Below are 19,565 nucleotides of genomic sequence, written 5' to 3' on the forward strand. Positions count from 1 at the left end.
ATCCAGTACATTGGATATCATTTTATCATAGGTTACCTGTGGCTTTGTTGGAGTTCTCAATATTGTCACCAGACTTAGAATGCCGTCTTTTTTTCAATCTTTGGCTACCATGATCATGCCCTTCCTCCGCTTTGGACGAACCTGCTTCTGCACTTTTGGCAACAACAATTGGCGTAATCACTTCGCTCGGCTGTACATCAGTGCATAGAGCGTTGACTGAATCAATTGAACCGCCTGAAAAATCGAATTAAGACGATTAAGAGAATTAAAAAAATCAATGTTGTGTCATTTTATCAAAAGTATCGCACCTGTGTCTTTGATGCATCTCCCAACTGTCACAAGATGTTGTGCGTCTTTAGATTTTGATGGACTTTGTTCTGTGTTCATGTTAACATCTGAGGTTAGGTCAACAAAAGTTAGAGTTGGATTGAATTCCCGACTAATTTCGCTCGATTGAGATTCATTGTGTTCAATACACTTTAAGATTTCACCTTCTAAACTTCCATCAATCGACTCAGTCGATTGTTCGCTCGACTGTACATCAGTGTATAGAGCGTTGAGTGAATCAACTGAACCACCTGAACAAATCAAAATGAAAGAACTTAAAAAATCCAATTTATTGCCATTATATCAAACGTTTCGTACCTGTTTTATTATTTGATTTGGCGGGTTTCGCAAAAATACCACATGATTTGGTATACGGTATTACTCTACTCATTTTTGGAGTGTGGTCAACTACATGCGAACTTTGTTTCGCCGGGTATTATTTACTCGACTGGAATACAGTGAATTGAGCTCTGGCTGAAAATTCAAATCGATTGGTCATCAGTAAAATTAAAACAAATCGTTGTGATTGCTTTTGAATATATATTACCTTTTGAATTTCCACAATTAAACCACAACTTGTTTGAGAAACAGCATTTGACACAATGACATGCCAATGTTAATAAATATAACTGACTACCAGTGTGAAGTTGTCAAAATGTCAAAACGTTAAGGCCTATTCAGCATAATTGAGTGCAACTGAGTCTGAAGCTGATTGTTTAAATAGATGTCATTCAGCACATTTAAACAATATGTAATTTGGCCACACAATAAAAAAGTTAAGATAGAAAAAAATTGTTTGTGTAAAAAAAAGTGAAAACGACTAGAAAAAATCGTTGGAAAGCACGGGAAATCATGTCAAATACTGAAAAACTTGATATTTCATATACCGAAGACGGAATCCCTATTCGGAGAGTTTCTTTTCATTTGCAAACAGTCAATGTGAATATTTTCATACTGTATTGTTTGTACAATTTTAAAAATATTTTATTTCATATTCTTAGATACTGAACAGTGCAATGAAAACTCATTTCAAAACCTTTGGACAAATCGAAAACTTTTCGTTTAAGAAGCGATCACGATATACCTCTGGTACAGTTTTATACAAATCAGCAAGTAGTGCCGCTGCCTGTTTGACTAAGGAGCTACATACTGTAGCCGGCCACCAGATGAAAGTGAGTCCAGGTGACAGTTGGACTCAGCCAGTTGATGAAGCAGACACGCTGAACGTCGCTGCTACCCCTCATTGGTCTAAGCATATTACGGATCTTCAAGATGAGATTGTGGCTAAGATTCTCGAACATTTGCCATGTTTTGATTTTGTTGCCCTTAATGACACGTGCACGAATTTCAGAAAAGTGGCTGCTCAAGTTTTCGAGCAGAAGCATCAAACGATTGATCTCACACGTGAAGAAACCGTATCATTGCATAAGCTCCGCAGCCTATTGATGATTTTTGGTGCGAGCGTTCATTGCTTGCGAATCGATTCAGCGTCATTCAATGCACCGAGTGTCAGACTTCTGGATGTTATCATAAGAAACTGTCCTTCATTACGTCGTTTGGCATTGATACAATTCCAACTACAACAAGGAATATTCGATGGTTCCAACCACTTTTTTCCGCACATCGAAATACTTCAGTTGATCATGTGCGAGATGGGCGACAACATTGTGAATACCTTCAGATATTGCCGAAACCTACGAGGTCTCAGATTGTCACAGCCTTTTGGTGATATTACTGGCACCTGTCTGCGAATACGGTTCCCAAACCTAACCAAGTTCGAGCTCATCACAGAGCAAATGTTCGAGAAATCTAACATCAGTGCCTTCTTCGAAAAGAATCGGCAATTGGTACAGGTAAAAATTGGGCACAAAAATCGAGTATATAACTCTGCTGATGACTTCAATCAAAATTACAGACGGTTTGTCATGTCATAAGAAAACCATCAAAGAAAACAACCCACAATGTACAATACATTGATAAATGTAACGTAAATATGACGATTAGAAATAAAGATGATTTTGTCAACAAAAACGTATTGGAATTTCAAATAGTTTGGAATAAAAATTTTAGATTTTCAGATGATATTGTCCTTTTTAATGGGCGTTTTGTCCATAGACGTTTTTGGAGATTTTTAGACGATTTTGTCACTTTTTTCGGAAATTGCGAATTTAGATGATTTTGTCATTTTTAATACGCGTTTTGTCCATAGACGTTTTTGGAGGTTTTTAGATGTTTTTGTCATTTTTTCGGAAATTGTGAATATAGACAATTTTGTCGATTTCCACAACGATTTTGTCATTAAAAAAATTGTCAGAATTATAGATGATTTTGTCACTTTTTTAGACGATTTTGTAAAAAAAAGTAACAATTTTTCATTAGACGAAATTGTTTTTATTTTAGACGCTTTTGTCATTTTTTATAGACGAAATTGTATTTAACCTTACCGTATTTTTCAATTAAATTAATTCGAATGTACAGTTTTTTGAACGTCTTCAAATGAAGTGATGCGCGCATAACCGTATCATATTTCCAAATAGGATAATGGGAATCGCGTGGTGGCTTTTTTTTCGTCTGTGCTGGGTTGTGTTCTGTCCCGCACGTTCCGGCATCAACAACGAAATTGGCGTGTTGATAATTTTTCAATGGTGGTTAAATGCTGATGAGATTGTAACGAGACGATTTTTTATATACTCTCCGATCCGATCAATTGGTTTTTTTTCCGATTCTTTTCTATTTTTATTTCGACGAGGGATGAATTTCATCATTCGAATCAGTGGCGCGCGATTGAACTGTGTTTTCAAAATCTTTACGCGTGAATAAATTTCGATGATGAGTTACGTGAACATAATATTATTTAATATTTCTTCGACTTTTCTCTTCCGTCGAGACAATCAGAGAGTACGGAGAGAGCGTTCCTTTGTTCCGGCTTGCATATCTTTTGATTCCCGGATCCCATTTTTGGAGGTGAATTTTGAATTGCTCATGGCATTTGATTTATTTCACCATTTTCTCGGTACCGTGTACCGTTGATTGTTTGAAATTCTCTCACATACACACATTGAAAGTTCCACTCTGATTCAGTGGGTGCACAAATTCCCCAGCGCACGTTATGTGCTTGCATGATTATTTTCGTTTGCTACCACAAAACACACCCACACACAGAGAGATAACCAATCAACAATGACAATGGAACGAACATGAAGTAAATAAATTTCGGTTTTGCTGCTCTGCAATAACCGATACAAGGCGCGAGCACACAATATTTACGTTTGTTCGATTTGTTGTGCTGCTCTGTTCACCTTTTTTTCATTTCACTTTGCAAGTTTGACATTTGGAATTTTGGAAACCATTCGAAATTCGGTTTACGTGTGTAATTTATCAATGACAGTGAAGATATGTTCCGATGATTCCATTCAGCGCAACGGAAACAAACTCGATGCCATGTAAAATGTGCCAACAAACGAGTCCACACAGACACACATGTAGTGCAATTGAATGGGGTGAGAGTATAATTTAATAAAGGCATTTGACTTGAACAAAACTTTGTCATATTGCGAATGTCTATAATAAATGCGCGACATTTTTGTTCGCTTTTCTTTCGGGAATTTTTTGCATTTTGCACTTTTTGCATCAAACGTCACGACAATGTTAACGGAATGAGTGCGAAGTCAAAGTACAACTTGTTTTTTTGTTGTTGCTCAGTTGCGTTATAACTTCGGTTTGTTTTTCTTTTGGCTCAAGTTTATTATTTTTTGCCGAATTGTTGTTGTCGTGTTGCGCATCGTTTGTACTTGGGATTGTTGAAAAGGAAAAATTTTCATTCGATTTTTCATTTATATTCTTTTTTTTTTTTTTTTTGATATATTCTTTCCTCGGTTCTGCTCGAATTATTCGTTCACGTTTCTATTCCCTTCCATTTCGTTGAACTTTCCTTTTGTTGTTGTTTTTTTTTTCTGTCCTGAGTAACAACTGCAACGTGGCGTCCCTTTTTTTCGGGCATGTTATCGATTCTTCAATAGAACAGAGAAAAAAAACTGATTCCATTTTTTAGTTCATTTCATTTGGTTCGTTGATTCGAATCTAAAATGTGTGCTTCTACTTGACTGCATTATGCTTGGTGTTTACCCTTTAAATTTCCGTCTTGAATGTTGGTCTCGAAAAAGACGACGCGTGATTGTGTTTAAATATTCTGAACTGGCAAAAGCATTGCATGTGTCCGAATCGTTTGAGATTGCCGATATATTGCCGGTGTTCTTGTGACTGCTGACTGAAAATCGTGGTGGCATACGCGCGTGGCCTGTTTCCGTTTTTTTTCGCTATGCACGAAATTAATTCCAACTTGAGCACATCAAAAAGCTATGACAATATTTATGCCTTGCACAATTGCTCATTCAAAGTAAACGGATTTGATCGGCGCTGGCAGAACAAGTGAGAGAGTGAGAGAGAGAGAGAGAGAGAGAGGAGCCCCGTAAATACCGCAATAACAAAAGCTTCATAATATGTTTGGTATTTTATTTTCGTTTTTTTTTTTGTTTGATTACAGCCGTTTTAATGTTTCAACGCTTTATGTTGCCATTAAAAAGGTACTTTTGACATGTCAATGGCTGGCGCGTTTTATTCTCAACACGATTCAATGAATATACATACAAATATTTTTAGAAATTAGAACTTCCTTTAGTATTAATTTTATTGATGTGTTCACCGATAAACCCCCGAACGATAATGCCAGTGTGACACGGTGTTTCATGTTGGGATCAAGTGCATGTGAAATGACTAAACTCGAATCGACTTACTCGATCGAAAAGAGTGGTGAATATCGTAAAAGTTAAACCGAATAAAATGAATTGAAAATAAAAGGCAAAATAAATTATGGTTACGATTTCGAATAAAATTCGAATAGTTGTTTTTGTTGTTGGTAGCAAATATATCGAAAATAGATGCAGCTGGTAATTCGGTTAACGGCAAGAAGTAAAAACTTGAAGCGAAACAGTTGATTTATGTCGTTAAGACGGAACGCTTTTCTTCATTCACGAAAGTCTGCAGTCATGCAACATTTTGACAGAAACATTTCAAAAACTATCATAACATTTCCTTCAATGAACTTTCAAACACTTAATGCAGTCGAAGTGTTTGTTTGTGTGGGTATGCGTTTGCCCATTTATCGCTGTTTAAAATTTATTACGTTTGTATTTCCTGAACAAAATATTTTCATTTTAAAAGTAAACACCCCAAACCGTGTACTTGCTCACAGGTAGAGCTGTTGTTCTTGTGGTGCATCGGTTTCCAGTTGCCATAAAGTGGAAACCACGTTTTTATGATGGAACAAAGGCCATTGAACGTTATTCATGATACTTAATGTTGCATCACACTGTCACAGCTATGATAAATTATTCCACAAATCTACTTCCGGCCACCTTTTTGTCACATCGGATGATGTTTTGACTGCTTCAACAACCAAACCCAAACAAAAGGATAATAAAGGAAGATTGTTCAGCACAAAGAATTGCTTAAAATCCTCAAATAGTGTTTTCATGTTTTTGCAAACGGATATTCGATGTATAAATTGATTTGTGCCATTCATCTCACTCTCTCTCCCTCTGTGTCTCTCAAAGGGCGAATGTGTCAAAGAGAGAAAACGAATAAATGACCAAACAAGAGCAAAAAATTTGCAATTTTCTACATTGTAGTCATAGACGAAAATCGAATGCTACCAATCGATAGGCATTGATATTGAGAATCCGCATGTGAATACATCCCAAGTTGAAGTAGCAAAAAAAGAGCATAACACACAACAACCGGCAAAAAAGATGATGACGGCAAGAATGAACGCAATTTCTATTCGATCGGAAGTTATTCCATGCTACATTAATCAGCAGCAATTTTTCCTTCTGTATGTATCGAACGTTTCACTCATATCCGCCATCGATTTTGTGTGTGTGTGTTTGTGTATGTCTGTGGAATGAGCAAAAGTTCTAGCCATGTAATACATTCATAATAAAAATAATAGGAAAAAAAAGTTGGCGCATGAAGAAAGGAATGGAACAAAAATTCATTTAGAACGCAATACGGTCTGGCAGATATTTCTATGTTGCAAGCTGTGTGTAAATGCATGTTCTCATTCAACCCCGAAGTTGATAGAAAATAAATTTTGATGCCAATTTCTCTATCTATCGTTTTGCTGTTGTCGTAAATTTTATTATCGTGCAAGTTTTTTTTTTCATACTCCCACTCTTTCACTCCCCATATCGTCATCGAGGAGTGTTGTTGTTTCGTGGCTCCATCAGAGAGACAGAGCATCGAGCACTGCATATGGATATATGTGTGTGGGTGACAAAGCAATATTTTTCTGGTGATGCCATTTTTCCATGTACTCGCCCTGTATAAGTGCCTGTTTCACGTCTATGAATATTGAATATTGAGCTAGTTGAAGAACGTGTAAATGGTAACGCATGCACTAGCAAATAAAACGATTTTCCATTTTTCTAGTCTCGTTATATTCTCTTCACTTGTTTTTTTTGTCGTCTATGCCATGAGCAGCAGTAGTCATGGTTTGTGGCCTACATGCATGGAGTGACATTTTATAACGTGCATAAACTTTCGTGGTAAAATGTAAACCATTTTTTTTCGATGATCGATTTAGATGTTCGATTCGAATTTTCGCTTAACATGACCAATTTTTTTTTCTATATGCAGACTGAATTTCATATTTCAATTTTCTCTTGCACTTGATCACACGCATTCAATACGACATCGAAGCTGCCGTTGTTTCTGTCCACGAATTTATATTTTTTTCTTTCAACCCGATGATTGTCAAATTTCCTGCAATTTTTCCATTCCTCTCCCAAGCCATTACACTTTTTTTCGTTTCGTTACGGCATTGTTGCGCCATCAAATTGAATATTTTTCATTTAATATTGTTTTTCTGTTTTCTTTTTGTGTTTATTTTTTTTTGTTTTTTATTACACCACGTTTTATGTGCCCTTGCTGAACGTCAGACAAGGATCTGCCAGAATGTGCAGAGTTTGACATGTTTCGAATGATGCGACACACGAGCGAACAAAAAAAAACGAATCGTTGCCGATATTTGATTGATGGAAATTGAAATTAAAGTACCGAGCTTTTGTCATCGGTGCGTATTTTTTTTTCGTTTGTTTGTTCTCGATTGCAGTAATAAAAATGAATAAGCAAATTGTTCGTTGTTGAGGGAGTACACAGTGCACAAACACATACACACGTTTGTCGAATGTAAATCGAATGAATGGTGATTTCATTAAATTTTATGACCGTAAGGAATTCGAGCATACGCCATTTCGAGCTTGTATTTGTTGATCGTAAAAATGCAAATTATCGAGCGGGTTAATCTTCGGCTATATCACTCTAGCTCGATACTAAAATAATTTTCAATTTCGACGCATAAAAAAGCACTCGACAATTTCGTTTTGTTTGTTCGTTTGGCTCAGTAGAATGCTTTGCCATAAAACGATTGTATCATTGTACTCCCTGAATGCATATCGTGAAGCGCTTGAAGAACAAACAACAACTCAAACTACTTGACGGCACGTAAGCCCCATGAAATATGCAGTGGCACTTCGATAGATGTGCACCAGTTGAATTTGATAATGGGCAATAATAAAAAAAAACAACAGCAGCAGCAAAAATGCGAATATTGCTACACATTCTTTGTGTTAATGCGCATTTTGCATGCGATCCGATGGTTATTAATTTTGTATCGTTTTTTTAATGTTCGGTGTGTTCACCTGGAATGAGTGCGCGCGTTATCATTTTCGGTTCTCGTTATTGACCCAACCAGACACATATTTTTCTCGATGTGTTTAATTACAAAGTAGTGAAATCATGTCGAATGTGTGTGATGGGACATTTCATGGCAGCTCCGACAAATTTAACAATTAAATTAAACTGTCAACCAAATCACACAAACACACACACACACACATGTTTGTGTCAACCGTCTATCCCATATCACGCACTGCACGACAAACCACCGACTAGACAATTGCAAGAATGTTAATTACGACGAGAAAAAAAACGCACACACAAACACACACCAATCGAATAACGAAACGAAATTTAAATTACACATTCCAAAAATGATGGAATTTCAAATGACTTTCATTATTTCGATGGATTTGCCGTATACGGCATCGGGGCTGGGATTCAGTTGCAAAAGGATCAGCTCAGCCTCAACGAGGGTAATCATACTATGACAACGTCATTTTGCAGTTCATTGCTCGTGAATGTCGAATCGGGAAAATTTTAATTCCGAATTGTGCGCACTTTTTCCATTCACTTGTCAATCGGCATGCGGTACGAGTGTGGTGTGGTTCATTTTCATTTCGACGATGCAATACACAACGTAACGCGTTGTAAAATTTGTTCATGGAGTCTCTTTTTTTGAAGTGATGTGCAATATTTGCTGTTTGCGACATTAATGGACAACGTAATTTGTCGTATCTACAAAAATTATGACTCTTTGTCTAGTGACAGCCAACGCGTTTTTTTGGGAGGACGATCGATGTTAACGCAGTACAGATTTTGCATAATTAAAATCCAATGAGGCTTGTGTTTCCTCTCTTTGTGTTACCGAAATAACGACACCAACTGAGAAAAATATATGAATACTGTCGACGAAAGCAATTTTCGAATAGATATTCCATCCCATTGAAATGTTTATTAGTTCAATTTGTGGCTTGAACAAGCTGATGTGACTGCAAAAACTTTCTACGTTCCATGTGATTTATCTGTTTTTGAATATTCTGGAGGGTCGGTGATTTCTGTCTCTGTTTCGATCCAACTAGACAAATGTACACATATGCGATAACCAAATCCTCATCGCAAAAGTTAATAATTTACCATTTGAGAATTGGTTTTCAGTCACGAGTCAGGGCGATCGTTTGGTTGTAACCGGCAGCAGCTTAAAGCAGGTATAGAATATATGTAGAATTCCAATTCTCCCCTTTTGCCCGACGAAGAGCCACCATTAATTTTTGTGATAGATTTTAAAATCATTGGACACCGCTTGAGCTGGACAATGGTTGCCAGATGATTTACGTATGCTTTTTGACTTTATGCTGGGAAGAGTCTTGGGAATAGCAACAAAAAAGCGACAGTGAAAATTGTAAATTTTATGTAAAATGCTCGAGAACGACGAATATAAATTACATTTTATCACGAAGAAAACAAGAGAGAGAGAGAGAGAGAGAGAGAGAGATGACAAATTATCCATCTGCACTCGATCCGAATATTTTATATTTGGATTTTCTTCTTTAAAATTAATGAAATTATTGAAGATGGAATGACGCGAAAAAAGACGAAACGGAATAGAGAAGACGTTATTCAAAATGACATCAACGACGAATGCTGTCAATTAGTGTTTCATTGTCAAGTTCGCCTGCTGCTGTAGAAACCGTCCCATTTTCGTGATTGCCGTCGTCGTCGTCGTTGTCGTTGCGTTGCTGAAAATGAACATTTTATGGTGATTAATTAAGGTTAAGTTCCGACAAAGGAACAATGGCTATCAACTTCTGTTGGCAACTGAGTGTCAGCCTGACATTTAAATATTTTTTTTTTACTTATTCGTCTGTTGGTTTCGTGCCCCAGCCAGCTGAAAAAGTGTGTACTGAATTTTTTTTTGTCTCTCCGGTCTCTGATGATATGGCGTTGTCTTTGCATTTTATTGCGACCTTCGATCTCTAGACACACAACTTCTCACCAACTGCCCTGTCACACACACACACACACACACACACTGTACGCATTAATGACAATTCGATTGAACCAAAACGAAACAAAGACATAAATATATTGATAAAGCATTATCGCTTTAAATTGTCGTTGCTTATTACTCCTCCATTCGGCTGCTTATTCCATTCGGATTGGAACTTGTTTCACTCGAAACACACACAGAGACTCCAGATCTAACTGTTACGATAGTGCAGATACACGATGTGGTTGACATGCGTAAATTGAAATCCTTCGCCTTTTACCTTCGCTATCATTATATTTGCGGCTACTTTTATTTCATGTTCATTCCCATCATGTTATCGCTATCCTATCTCAAAAAAAAACACGGTGTGCTGAGAGAAGATGTCCTTTCTTTGAGATGTCCTGTCGGCTCGTTTTTCGATATCAGTGAATCGAAGTGATGGCAAGAGAATACATCGTTTTTTTTATTTTCGTTGCTCGCGATCGGGTCTGTTTGCAGCGAAATTTCGGTCTCAACTTAATTTTCATTTTTTTTCTTCTTTCTTCGTTTTTGTAAAGCGCCTATTTAAATAATGAGATAACCCACACATTACTAATCGAATTTCATGTGCTTCTAACGATCGACGAATCAATTCCAATGAAAAAGATACAATGTCGTTACTGTTGCCCAATATCGAGTCACGTAATTTTATTGCCACTTATAATTCATTTCATTTCCTTTTCATTCCGAATTTTTTGTTTCGTTGTTTTTTTTTTTCATTGTTTTGCCGTGCATACAAAGTATGATACCACACACATACAATTGCTCAGGCGTTTTTGGTTTCGGTTGCCTTGTGTTCCGGCGGTTGTTTAAATGTTTATTTAATTAATCCCAAAACCGAACAAAAAATATATGTATGGACGCTTTTTCAAGCAGAAAACCAGTTTTTATTTCGATCCCAAAGGCTAATACCGAATGCGACCACTCAATGGATGCACATCGCGCAACGAACTAATTATGTAAAACAGAAATCAACCGAAAAAACCACAGAAAATGCAAGAGAGGGAGAAGAAAGAGAGTACGAGAATGAAGGGCCTAACCAAAAAAAAAAACGATACCTCAAGCACAAGCATTTATTTATGTGTTTATGTTCACATTTTGACATTATTTTTTTCGGCTCTGACGTATTTATTTGCTGCTATGCCATTTGAAAGTTATTAAAATATCGTCAAATTCGAACAAAAAGGGAATGAAGAAAGAAAAATGGTAAATTTATACAAATTATGTCGGACTATAATCGTTTGCGCACCGACCACAATTTATTGAAAATCCAGCAGAACATCATAAAAATGTGATCTTTTTTAAATTTTATTATACCCAAATTTGGGAATTCATATGGCGTTGATCATATGGAAAATTTATTTTCTTAAACTTAATTGCAATTTTTTTTGGTAGACAAATAAAAAGACACCGGTGGTGCGGTTTTATTGGTCATTTTATATTAGTTTATTTATGTTAATCAATCGAGTTTCGCTTTTTGTTTGCTATTCGAAAAGAGACACAGAGTGAAATCATCCGAAAAAGGCCAAATTCTGAATGTAATCACAAAAATGGAATTTGGACAATAAACGGTACACCGTGGTTCGAAATGCCGTAATAAAAACCTGAAGAGCCTATAAATCATTGCAATTTTCTCCAGTTTACGTCATTTCGGCGCTCGTAACGATCGATCAAAACAAATGTTGGTATTTCCTCTTTGATTGGATTTGTGCGGAGTAGTTTGCGTGCAGCCCAAACATTGCTCACTTGTTGTCGAAATTAATTTCAATTTCGTCTTCACATTCAATTCCGCCGAAAAACCAAAAATTATGGCCAAATTCGGTTGTTATGAGAGAATTAAGGAAAGCGGATTCAACGAACGGATCAAGATTGAACAGTTTTTGCGGTGATGCAGAATTAAGCATTGCGTACCATACAAAGAAGGAAAAGGCTTATTTAATTTAATTCATTTTACGGTTATTTTAAATTCGATTTGGCCGAGATTATTGCATGACTAAACAATAGCAGGTCATGTTAAAAGCCTATCATTATTGCTTCTTACACTTCGTTTGATGCGGATATTCTTCTGGTTGTGGTTGCGCTTTGAGATTTGATAAAAGAGCAACAGATTATGGAAAAGAACCAGTGTATCCATCGAATTGAGTGAAACACTCACTTAACAATCCAACACAAAGCAAAACGAGCAATCAAAGTATGGAAGCATTTGTGATTGGAAACATATTCTCGTTGAATGACCATTAAATCCATAAACTGATTGAGGGATTGATTTTTGGTATACATTTGATAGCGCGCTCACAAAAAATATGCTTTTTATCAATAAAAAGCACGAACGTGTGATCCAAATCGAAATGATGCTTTTCCTGTGGATTAAAGCCATTCACATTCGGTCATTTCCTTCGGCCTTTTGATTCAATTTTGTTGTATTTTGCTCAGTGTTTTTTCCTCCATTTATTCGTATGTTTTACATGGGAAAAAAAGAACTATAAACCGATCCAAATACATTGGTTAATACAAAAGAAATCCGTTCCGAAACGGTGATTCCGACATCCAAATGGAATTAATAAATACGCACGTCGCATTTATGCGTGTATTTTCCTTCTTTCTCTGTCGTTCTGCGCGTTTTCCGTTTTATTACGTTTCCTTTTTTTATGATCATCTCGAAAAACCTTTTTCTTTAATCCTCAAAATGAAAATGTAATGCTAAATTTGGTATTTGGATCCATTTATTCATCGTTTTACGATGATTGAGTGTGTAGGACGGTGAATTCTCACGAATGTGATTTTTTAATTACAGTTGTATGCGAGTGTGTGTGTGTATGTGTGATTTTCATGCGGCTGTTCGTTTTCTTCCGTTGAGACTTTGAACCAAATCAGAAGAAAATGGAGCATTGAAAGCGATTCATTGCTCGATGGAACACAATCGTTCGTATGCGTAATGCGTTGCGTAAAAACTTTCGTCGACGTCCAAAGCAAATAAACATAAAATGGTTTTGCAACGGAATAAATTGAATCCGAAAGGAAGACGAAGAACGGCGAGAAAGAATATAAAAAACCGATTGAAAGCACAATATTAAAACGTGCACGCATTGTGATAATGCCCATAAATGATGTTTATGTTTCATATTTATGGTGCGTGCACGGAACATGATTTCATTTCAGCAGCACAAATTCACACATTCATCGAAGGTGAACGCTGCGGCGGCGGCAACGAAAACACAACCGTATATTTGTTTCTGCGTCTATGATGTGATCCTTCATTTGTTGTTATTAAACATTTAGCCGTGGCACAATGAAGCGTGTCGGCACAAAAACAGACAATTTTAGTGGGAATACCGTCTCTCATCATTTTTACCCGGTTCAAACACAAATATTCAAGTATGAAATTCGTACTATAAGCATTTCTATGTTTAGATTCAATGCCCTTTTTTATGGTAAAAACCTTACTTGTTTGTAATTAAATCAAATGAAAGAGTATCTGACATCAGGGACTTGGGTACGAACCATTTTCTTACTCTCTTTCCCACTCGCTCGCCCTCTGTCTCCATCTCCATCTCCATCTCCCTTGAAGTCATAAAGGTTGTGTTTTACTTAATAAAATACACATGTGCAACTATAATGTGAACGAAGAACATCAAATAATAATGATGATGCGTCATCCCTTCAAAATACTAAACAGTGATTATAAGTACAAGCGACAGTAAAAAAATAAATCTTCATTCGTCGGAATTTGGAAAATGTTTATATTAACATTTTTGTTTATACTGTTTCTGGCTGCTGTTGATTTTAATAAACGACGTGTGTTGTTCCCTCGCATCATGTAAATAGAAATATGTTCGGTTCAGTTAGACATTTATTAAATTTAATAGAATTCTCTATGCATCTCATGCACATCTAAGTGCTGTTTGCGACTCTAACAATTCCCTGACTGATGTTCAACTTGGACGAAAATTATTTAGTCCACCGAAGGCAACATGAATAGTTGAATAAAACGTATGTAAAATATTTGCATTCAGGCATAGAGCACACACACGTACGTACACACGTATTTCCCGGAGCATTTCTATGAGCTAGCAATTAAATTGCCATTCATAAGGGGATAAATTGTCCTGCAATATTATCAACTAATGTGCAAATCCCGAATCGTGTTCTATTGTCCACATGCTCACATTAATATCGGTGCTAATAAATAACGAGGTCGCATAATAAGACCATTAATAAAAAAAAACTAAAATGGATAACGCCTTCATAAAATCAATTGTTGCTTAAATTCTCAATTTAATCGGAATGCCGTGAAATATATCGTCGTCGTCGTCGTCGTCGTCGTCGGCAGTAGCGGTTGTCCTCATCCGATTTGCTCTAAATTTGATACTTGTGTGTGCCCAAGCTAATTACCAGAAAATGTGTCGAAAAAAAAATTGTCTGGTGTCAATTACATTGGAACATTTTCTGCCACCGAAAACGTATTAGGGTCACGAATAAAGAAAAAAAATGGGTCTTCACAAAAAAAAATGTCATCTGGATTGTGAATGGTTGCATCCAAGTGAAACCGAATAGATAGCACTAGGAATGAAACCAGAGTGGAAAATATAGGTTGAATAATGAATTGCTTGTTGCCATTGGCTTCATTACCATCCGATCCTGGTATTATTTATTTGCTTTTCCTATACGTTGCACGTATTTGTGTGTGTGTCGTTCCAGCCAATGTACCTATTCATTTTCTAACCCTCGTGCTCTAGTTACGTGTTGTTGTTGTTGTTGTTGCTGCTGACTTTTTTCATTCTAAATGGAGATACACGACGGGAGCGGAGACGACAAATGGAACGAACGAAATGAACGTTACATATGTTTATTTGTTTCGAATGTGCAATCGAGGGCACCGATCAAGTGTTTATCTCTTACGAACGAACGAGAGTGTGTATCATGCAAACGAGACACGAGATAGAAGGAGATGTCAAATGTGATGCTTCTACTACTGATGTCGAATTCGTAACAGAAGCCGTTCATTTCGAATAAAGTGCATCGCATGTAATTACAACCGTCAAGAGACATCTTACTGCAGCTCGACGACACAACATGTAGCGACAATGCTAATGAAAGCAAATAAAAACACTTTGAATTTTTATTCAAGAGCATCGTCGTCGTCGTCGTCAATTTGATTCTTGCTACTTTACACCAGTAATTCAATGCATTTGGCGCGTTTGCCAATCGACAAGCAGTTGTTTATACACGACGATGAAGAACACTTGCACAGCTGTATGTGTGTGGGACTCCGTTCGAACGGATGTACGAAAATTGTATGTACATATTTCTCTCACTGAACGACTGTAAAATCAAGCACCCGACTTGCCATAAATCAAAATCATGTTTCGCTACGCTACACAGCCATTGTACGATAATTGCTGTTCAAACAACAATCCCTGCACGCGTGTTTTCCTTTTATAGCCCAAAGGAAAGTGTTAAATGCGGCAGCGGTATGAATGGAAAAGTATCTAATTCCAGCATTTGATTTATGATAAAATTCGGTTTAGTTTTTTTCCCCCTTGAAAATAATTTTCAAAGTTTAAAATTCCAATATCCATTGCTCAAAGTGGCTCGATGCCATATAAACATACCGCAAATGTTGTACGTGATTAATTTGAGTAGATTTTCATTAGATGGCTTTAATTGGAAGTATGCCGCCATTTTCTCTCAATCGATTCAAACAGAACGATGTATACTAATTGAAATGCATTTCTCCGAATTTTGCGAAACAAAATTGAAAACGGGTAAATGAGTCTTTAAATGGATTTTGAATATGAGCAGCAATAGTGGTGGCGGCAGCGGTGGCTTGTGTCGAATATAATATATGTGGAATGTGGTGTGTGTGTGTGCTCCATGAACGAAATCTGCAATTACCGGGCATAATTAATGGAATTCAATGTACGGCACATAATTGCTTAATAAAAAGTATTTACGAAAAACCATCAAAGGGAACGACGTGATTTTAGCACTAAAAATATTTTAATTAGTGTGTATTAAGTCAATTTGCAAGTACTCACGGTGCATGCATACGCGTTCACTAATAGTTTCAAGTGTCCCGGTCAAAAGGCCATACATAAAACACGCAAATCTCACCAAGTTCGTCAAACCGGTGAAATATTCACAGCACAAAGGCGAGCGAGAGAGAAGCGGAAAAAGAAGCAATAATAAGAGCATTTTGTAGTGTCGATAGTAGGAAAAAAAGGCGACAATTTCTTTTCATCGTTGCCATTTTACAGTATATAAAAATGAAAATGATTGCGCCTGGAATAAAGAGCACAAGACCATTCTGCTTTCACGAACAAGGCAACATTTAATGAACACTATCAACACTGAACGTAAATTAAATGAACACAACTTTTTTTCCTCCTTCTTATTCATCTTTTTATTCACACTGGCCCTTTAGCATTAATTCACAAGTCGTCACAAAGAGCATCCGAGAAACAAAAACAAAATTTAATGCGAAAAAGGTACAAAAATGAAGCGAATTTTTAAAGGTGTGCATTATGTTCTCGTCTTTCCAAGTCGTCACAAGTCGTCACAAAGAGCATCCGAGAAACAAAAACAAAATTTAATGCGAAAAAGGTACAAAAATGAAGCGAATTTTTAAAGGTGTGCATTATGTTCTCGTCTTTCCTTTTACTTGCTTGTATATATGAAATCGTCAAGCTCACTCCGATAAAAAATTATTTACTTTTCATGTTTCAACAACACCTACTAGCTCACGCAGCGGCAGTTGAATTTATCGTCTAATCAAGTATTCTGTCGTCACACGAAACCAACTGAATTAACGATTCGCTTTTATAATTCATAAGTTTAGCCATTTAAAAGTCTTTCATGCAGTAAAAAGTATAATGTTCGGTTGAGAATGGTTCAGCATTGGCTCTGCAACTTCAACTCATCGTCCTCCTGTTGTCGTCGTCGTCGTCGTCGTCATCATTCGTCACTGAGTTTTCTATCCGTTTTCACAAACAATATAAACGATTTCCTTTTTTGTATCGATTTTTTTTCGATTCGGTTCGGTTCTGCCATCGTTCCGTTTAAATACCGTGGCACGGCGCAAAAATCAGAACATTTTTGCGTTTGAACGTAGTCCGCAATTTGAAGGGTTTCTCACAATCTTTTTTGTTGCTGCTGCTGCTGTTACTGCTGCCCGTTCGGTTTGTCTCTGTAATTAACCGTTCTCCTTTTTAGCTCACATCGTTGAAATTCAAGTCATTGGCACTTTTGATGTTCTGGGATAATTGTACGTTTTGTACAGAGGAAAAAAAACGCAAATTTGTCTATATTTTCGAGCACAACCCCAATTCTATTGAGGCCCTTAATTTGACGGGATTCCCAGAATCGAAAATATGAATTGATTAAACGTTACTGATACCCAACAAAGTTTCTCAACACCGAGGAAGGCATAGCAAAAAAAACTGGTCAGCGGTTATTTGTTTTACGTGACTAATTTCAAAATTTGTATTTTATTACGGCATCTCTTTGGCCATCCATCATTGAGGTATATCCGTTTATTCCGTTTATTTATGAAGACACCGGACAGTTTTTTCTACCTGATAATAATTTTTAATGTTCAAAATGCAAAAATCCATAAAAGTTCAGCGGAAAAATGGTAAAAAAAATGTTGAAACCAAACAAAATAACGAAAAATTACACGAAATGAAAGAGATCATCAAAAGATAGAGAAAATAAAAATCATTGGTTTCGTGTATCAAAACATCACCGTTGTTTTTTTTGCCAATCTCCGTGTTGTTTTCATTTTCATTTACGATGTAACATGAATCATGACGCAAATAGCATTTGTTCGCTACAATGGCAAAGTGGTGTGGCCGAAAGGAGCAGGTGAAAAGGAAACATTTTGCACTATTTATTTTACGATTGGATTCGTTCGTGTGCACGAAATCACATGTCGACGTCGTTCGTTCATTCGTTCGCTCGCTCGCTCGTTTGCTTGCTTGAAATCTTCTGTTCGTTTTTATGGGCTCGTAAATGAATTACGGAGCACACCAAACACTGAAAACTGCAGTATAATCCCGAAGCCAAAGTGAATCGAAACGTGTTTGCAATGTATATACCACACTATTTCTTCATCTTCAGCACAGTTCTTTGTTATTTTTGCACAAATTGATTTTTGTTATTCGGCGCTCTGTCAGGCAACAAATTATTCCGTTTTATGGATTCACATACATAAACATATACAAACACAAACACAGAATCCCGTAGACAAAACAAGGGTAAATGACGTATGGCAAAATAGAGTGAAGCAAACGAGAGTGCGAGATAAACAGAGAATGTGCAAAGCAACGAAGAAAATCGATTCTTAGCACAAATTACGACACATGTAATTATGTACAGGATTATTTTCAGGTAGAGAAAAGATGATGAATTCTTTTCGATTATACACGATTCTCTCTCTATCCACCTCTCTTTCGATAAATTGATTCTCGACACAAACAAATGCCCGCATATATTGTTGTTGTGCAAACAAACAAGCAACCAATTCATCGATAAATTCAACAAGCAACGAATTCATCCGAAAAAGAAGATAGACACTGCCATAGCGAAGGATTATCGACCGGCACTACGATGATATTCGTTTTGGACGATAACAACGTGATATAGTACAGCAAACGCCATCTGGATAAGCATTCCAGAGAAAATACGTGTTTATCTCGTTCACTTTGAAGCCGCTTCAAAATCGGCTGCACGCATTTAACAACACTTGAATTGGCAACGACAATAAAGAATAACCAGATTGCGAAACTTCTCTCGATGAAGGTTTTCTCTCCCTCTCAACATAAATGTGCAATCTGAATGATCAAAACATAAATAATCTGTGAAAAAAAGAAGATAGACTTGTATCGGATTAAGAGGCACCCAGCTGGCTTTTACACTCATTACGTGACAATGTTGCATCGCAACTGAATGCATGTCGTAGTGTATATGGCGAAAAAAACGACAAAAACCGAAAAAAAATCTCAACCGTTCAACATTTCATTGAATGGAAATAATAATGGCAAATGGTTCTATTGGCCAGATTGCTCTTTCCATATTACACCGAGAACAGAATGCCGGCCCGTTCAAATGGTCAATTTCATGGACGATTTCAATTGTATGATTTCAACTATTCATTCCCCGTTGTCGATCCAAAGACCGTTTGCAACATTTGAAATGTTCGCATGATGTTGCTTCCAGTTCAACACTGTTCGGAATCGTGCTTGGCGCACCACCGATTTGAAATGAGATCGCACCGAAACGTAAATTAAATGTCTTAAGAGTTTCTTACCTTCTTAATTGAAATCTTGTCGTCCTTTAACACGTATTTCATTAAATGTCTCGCACTCATTCTCTTTATGTCTATTCTCCTTCTGTCTTGTTATCGGTCCCGTTCGATCTCAAATCCCATTTTAATATTTAGAGCTACTTTGATCGTTTTCAATGCGCGCACACACAC

At 36.8% G+C, this 19,565-nt stretch overlaps 2 protein-coding genes across 6 annotated transcripts in view; one reads left to right on the forward strand and one right to left on the reverse strand.

Annotated features, from left to right (window-relative positions):
- The window catches only part of LOC129566597 (uncharacterized), a 3,461-nt gene extending 2,526 nt beyond the window's left edge, over positions 1–935 (reverse strand). For both annotated transcript variants that reach the window (XR_008687746.1, XM_055442685.1), the window contains exons 1-4: positions 875–935; positions 646–801; positions 309–578; positions 1–234 (exon numbers count right to left, since the gene is read on the reverse strand). The exon at positions 1–234 is cut by the window's left edge. Coding sequence is in view for 1 of the 2 variants with exons in the window: in XM_055442685.1 (XP_055298660.1) it covers positions 26–234; positions 309–578; positions 646–718 (552 nt within the window). In the remaining variant the exon portion in view is untranslated. The remainder of the gene's footprint in view (positions 235–308; positions 579–645; positions 802–874) is intronic.
- The window catches only part of LOC129566596 (uncharacterized), a 157,883-nt gene that overhangs the window by 53,057 nt on the left and 85,261 nt on the right, over positions 1–19,565 (forward strand). The window lies entirely within an intron of this gene.

Source organism: Sitodiplosis mosellana, unplaced genomic scaffold, assembly GCF_009176505.1.
Source record: "Sitodiplosis mosellana isolate CC-2019 unplaced genomic scaffold, AAFC_SMos_1.0 Smas_scaffold_3, whole genome shotgun sequence".
NCBI lineage: Eukaryota > Metazoa > Arthropoda > Insecta > Diptera > Cecidomyiidae > Sitodiplosis > Sitodiplosis mosellana.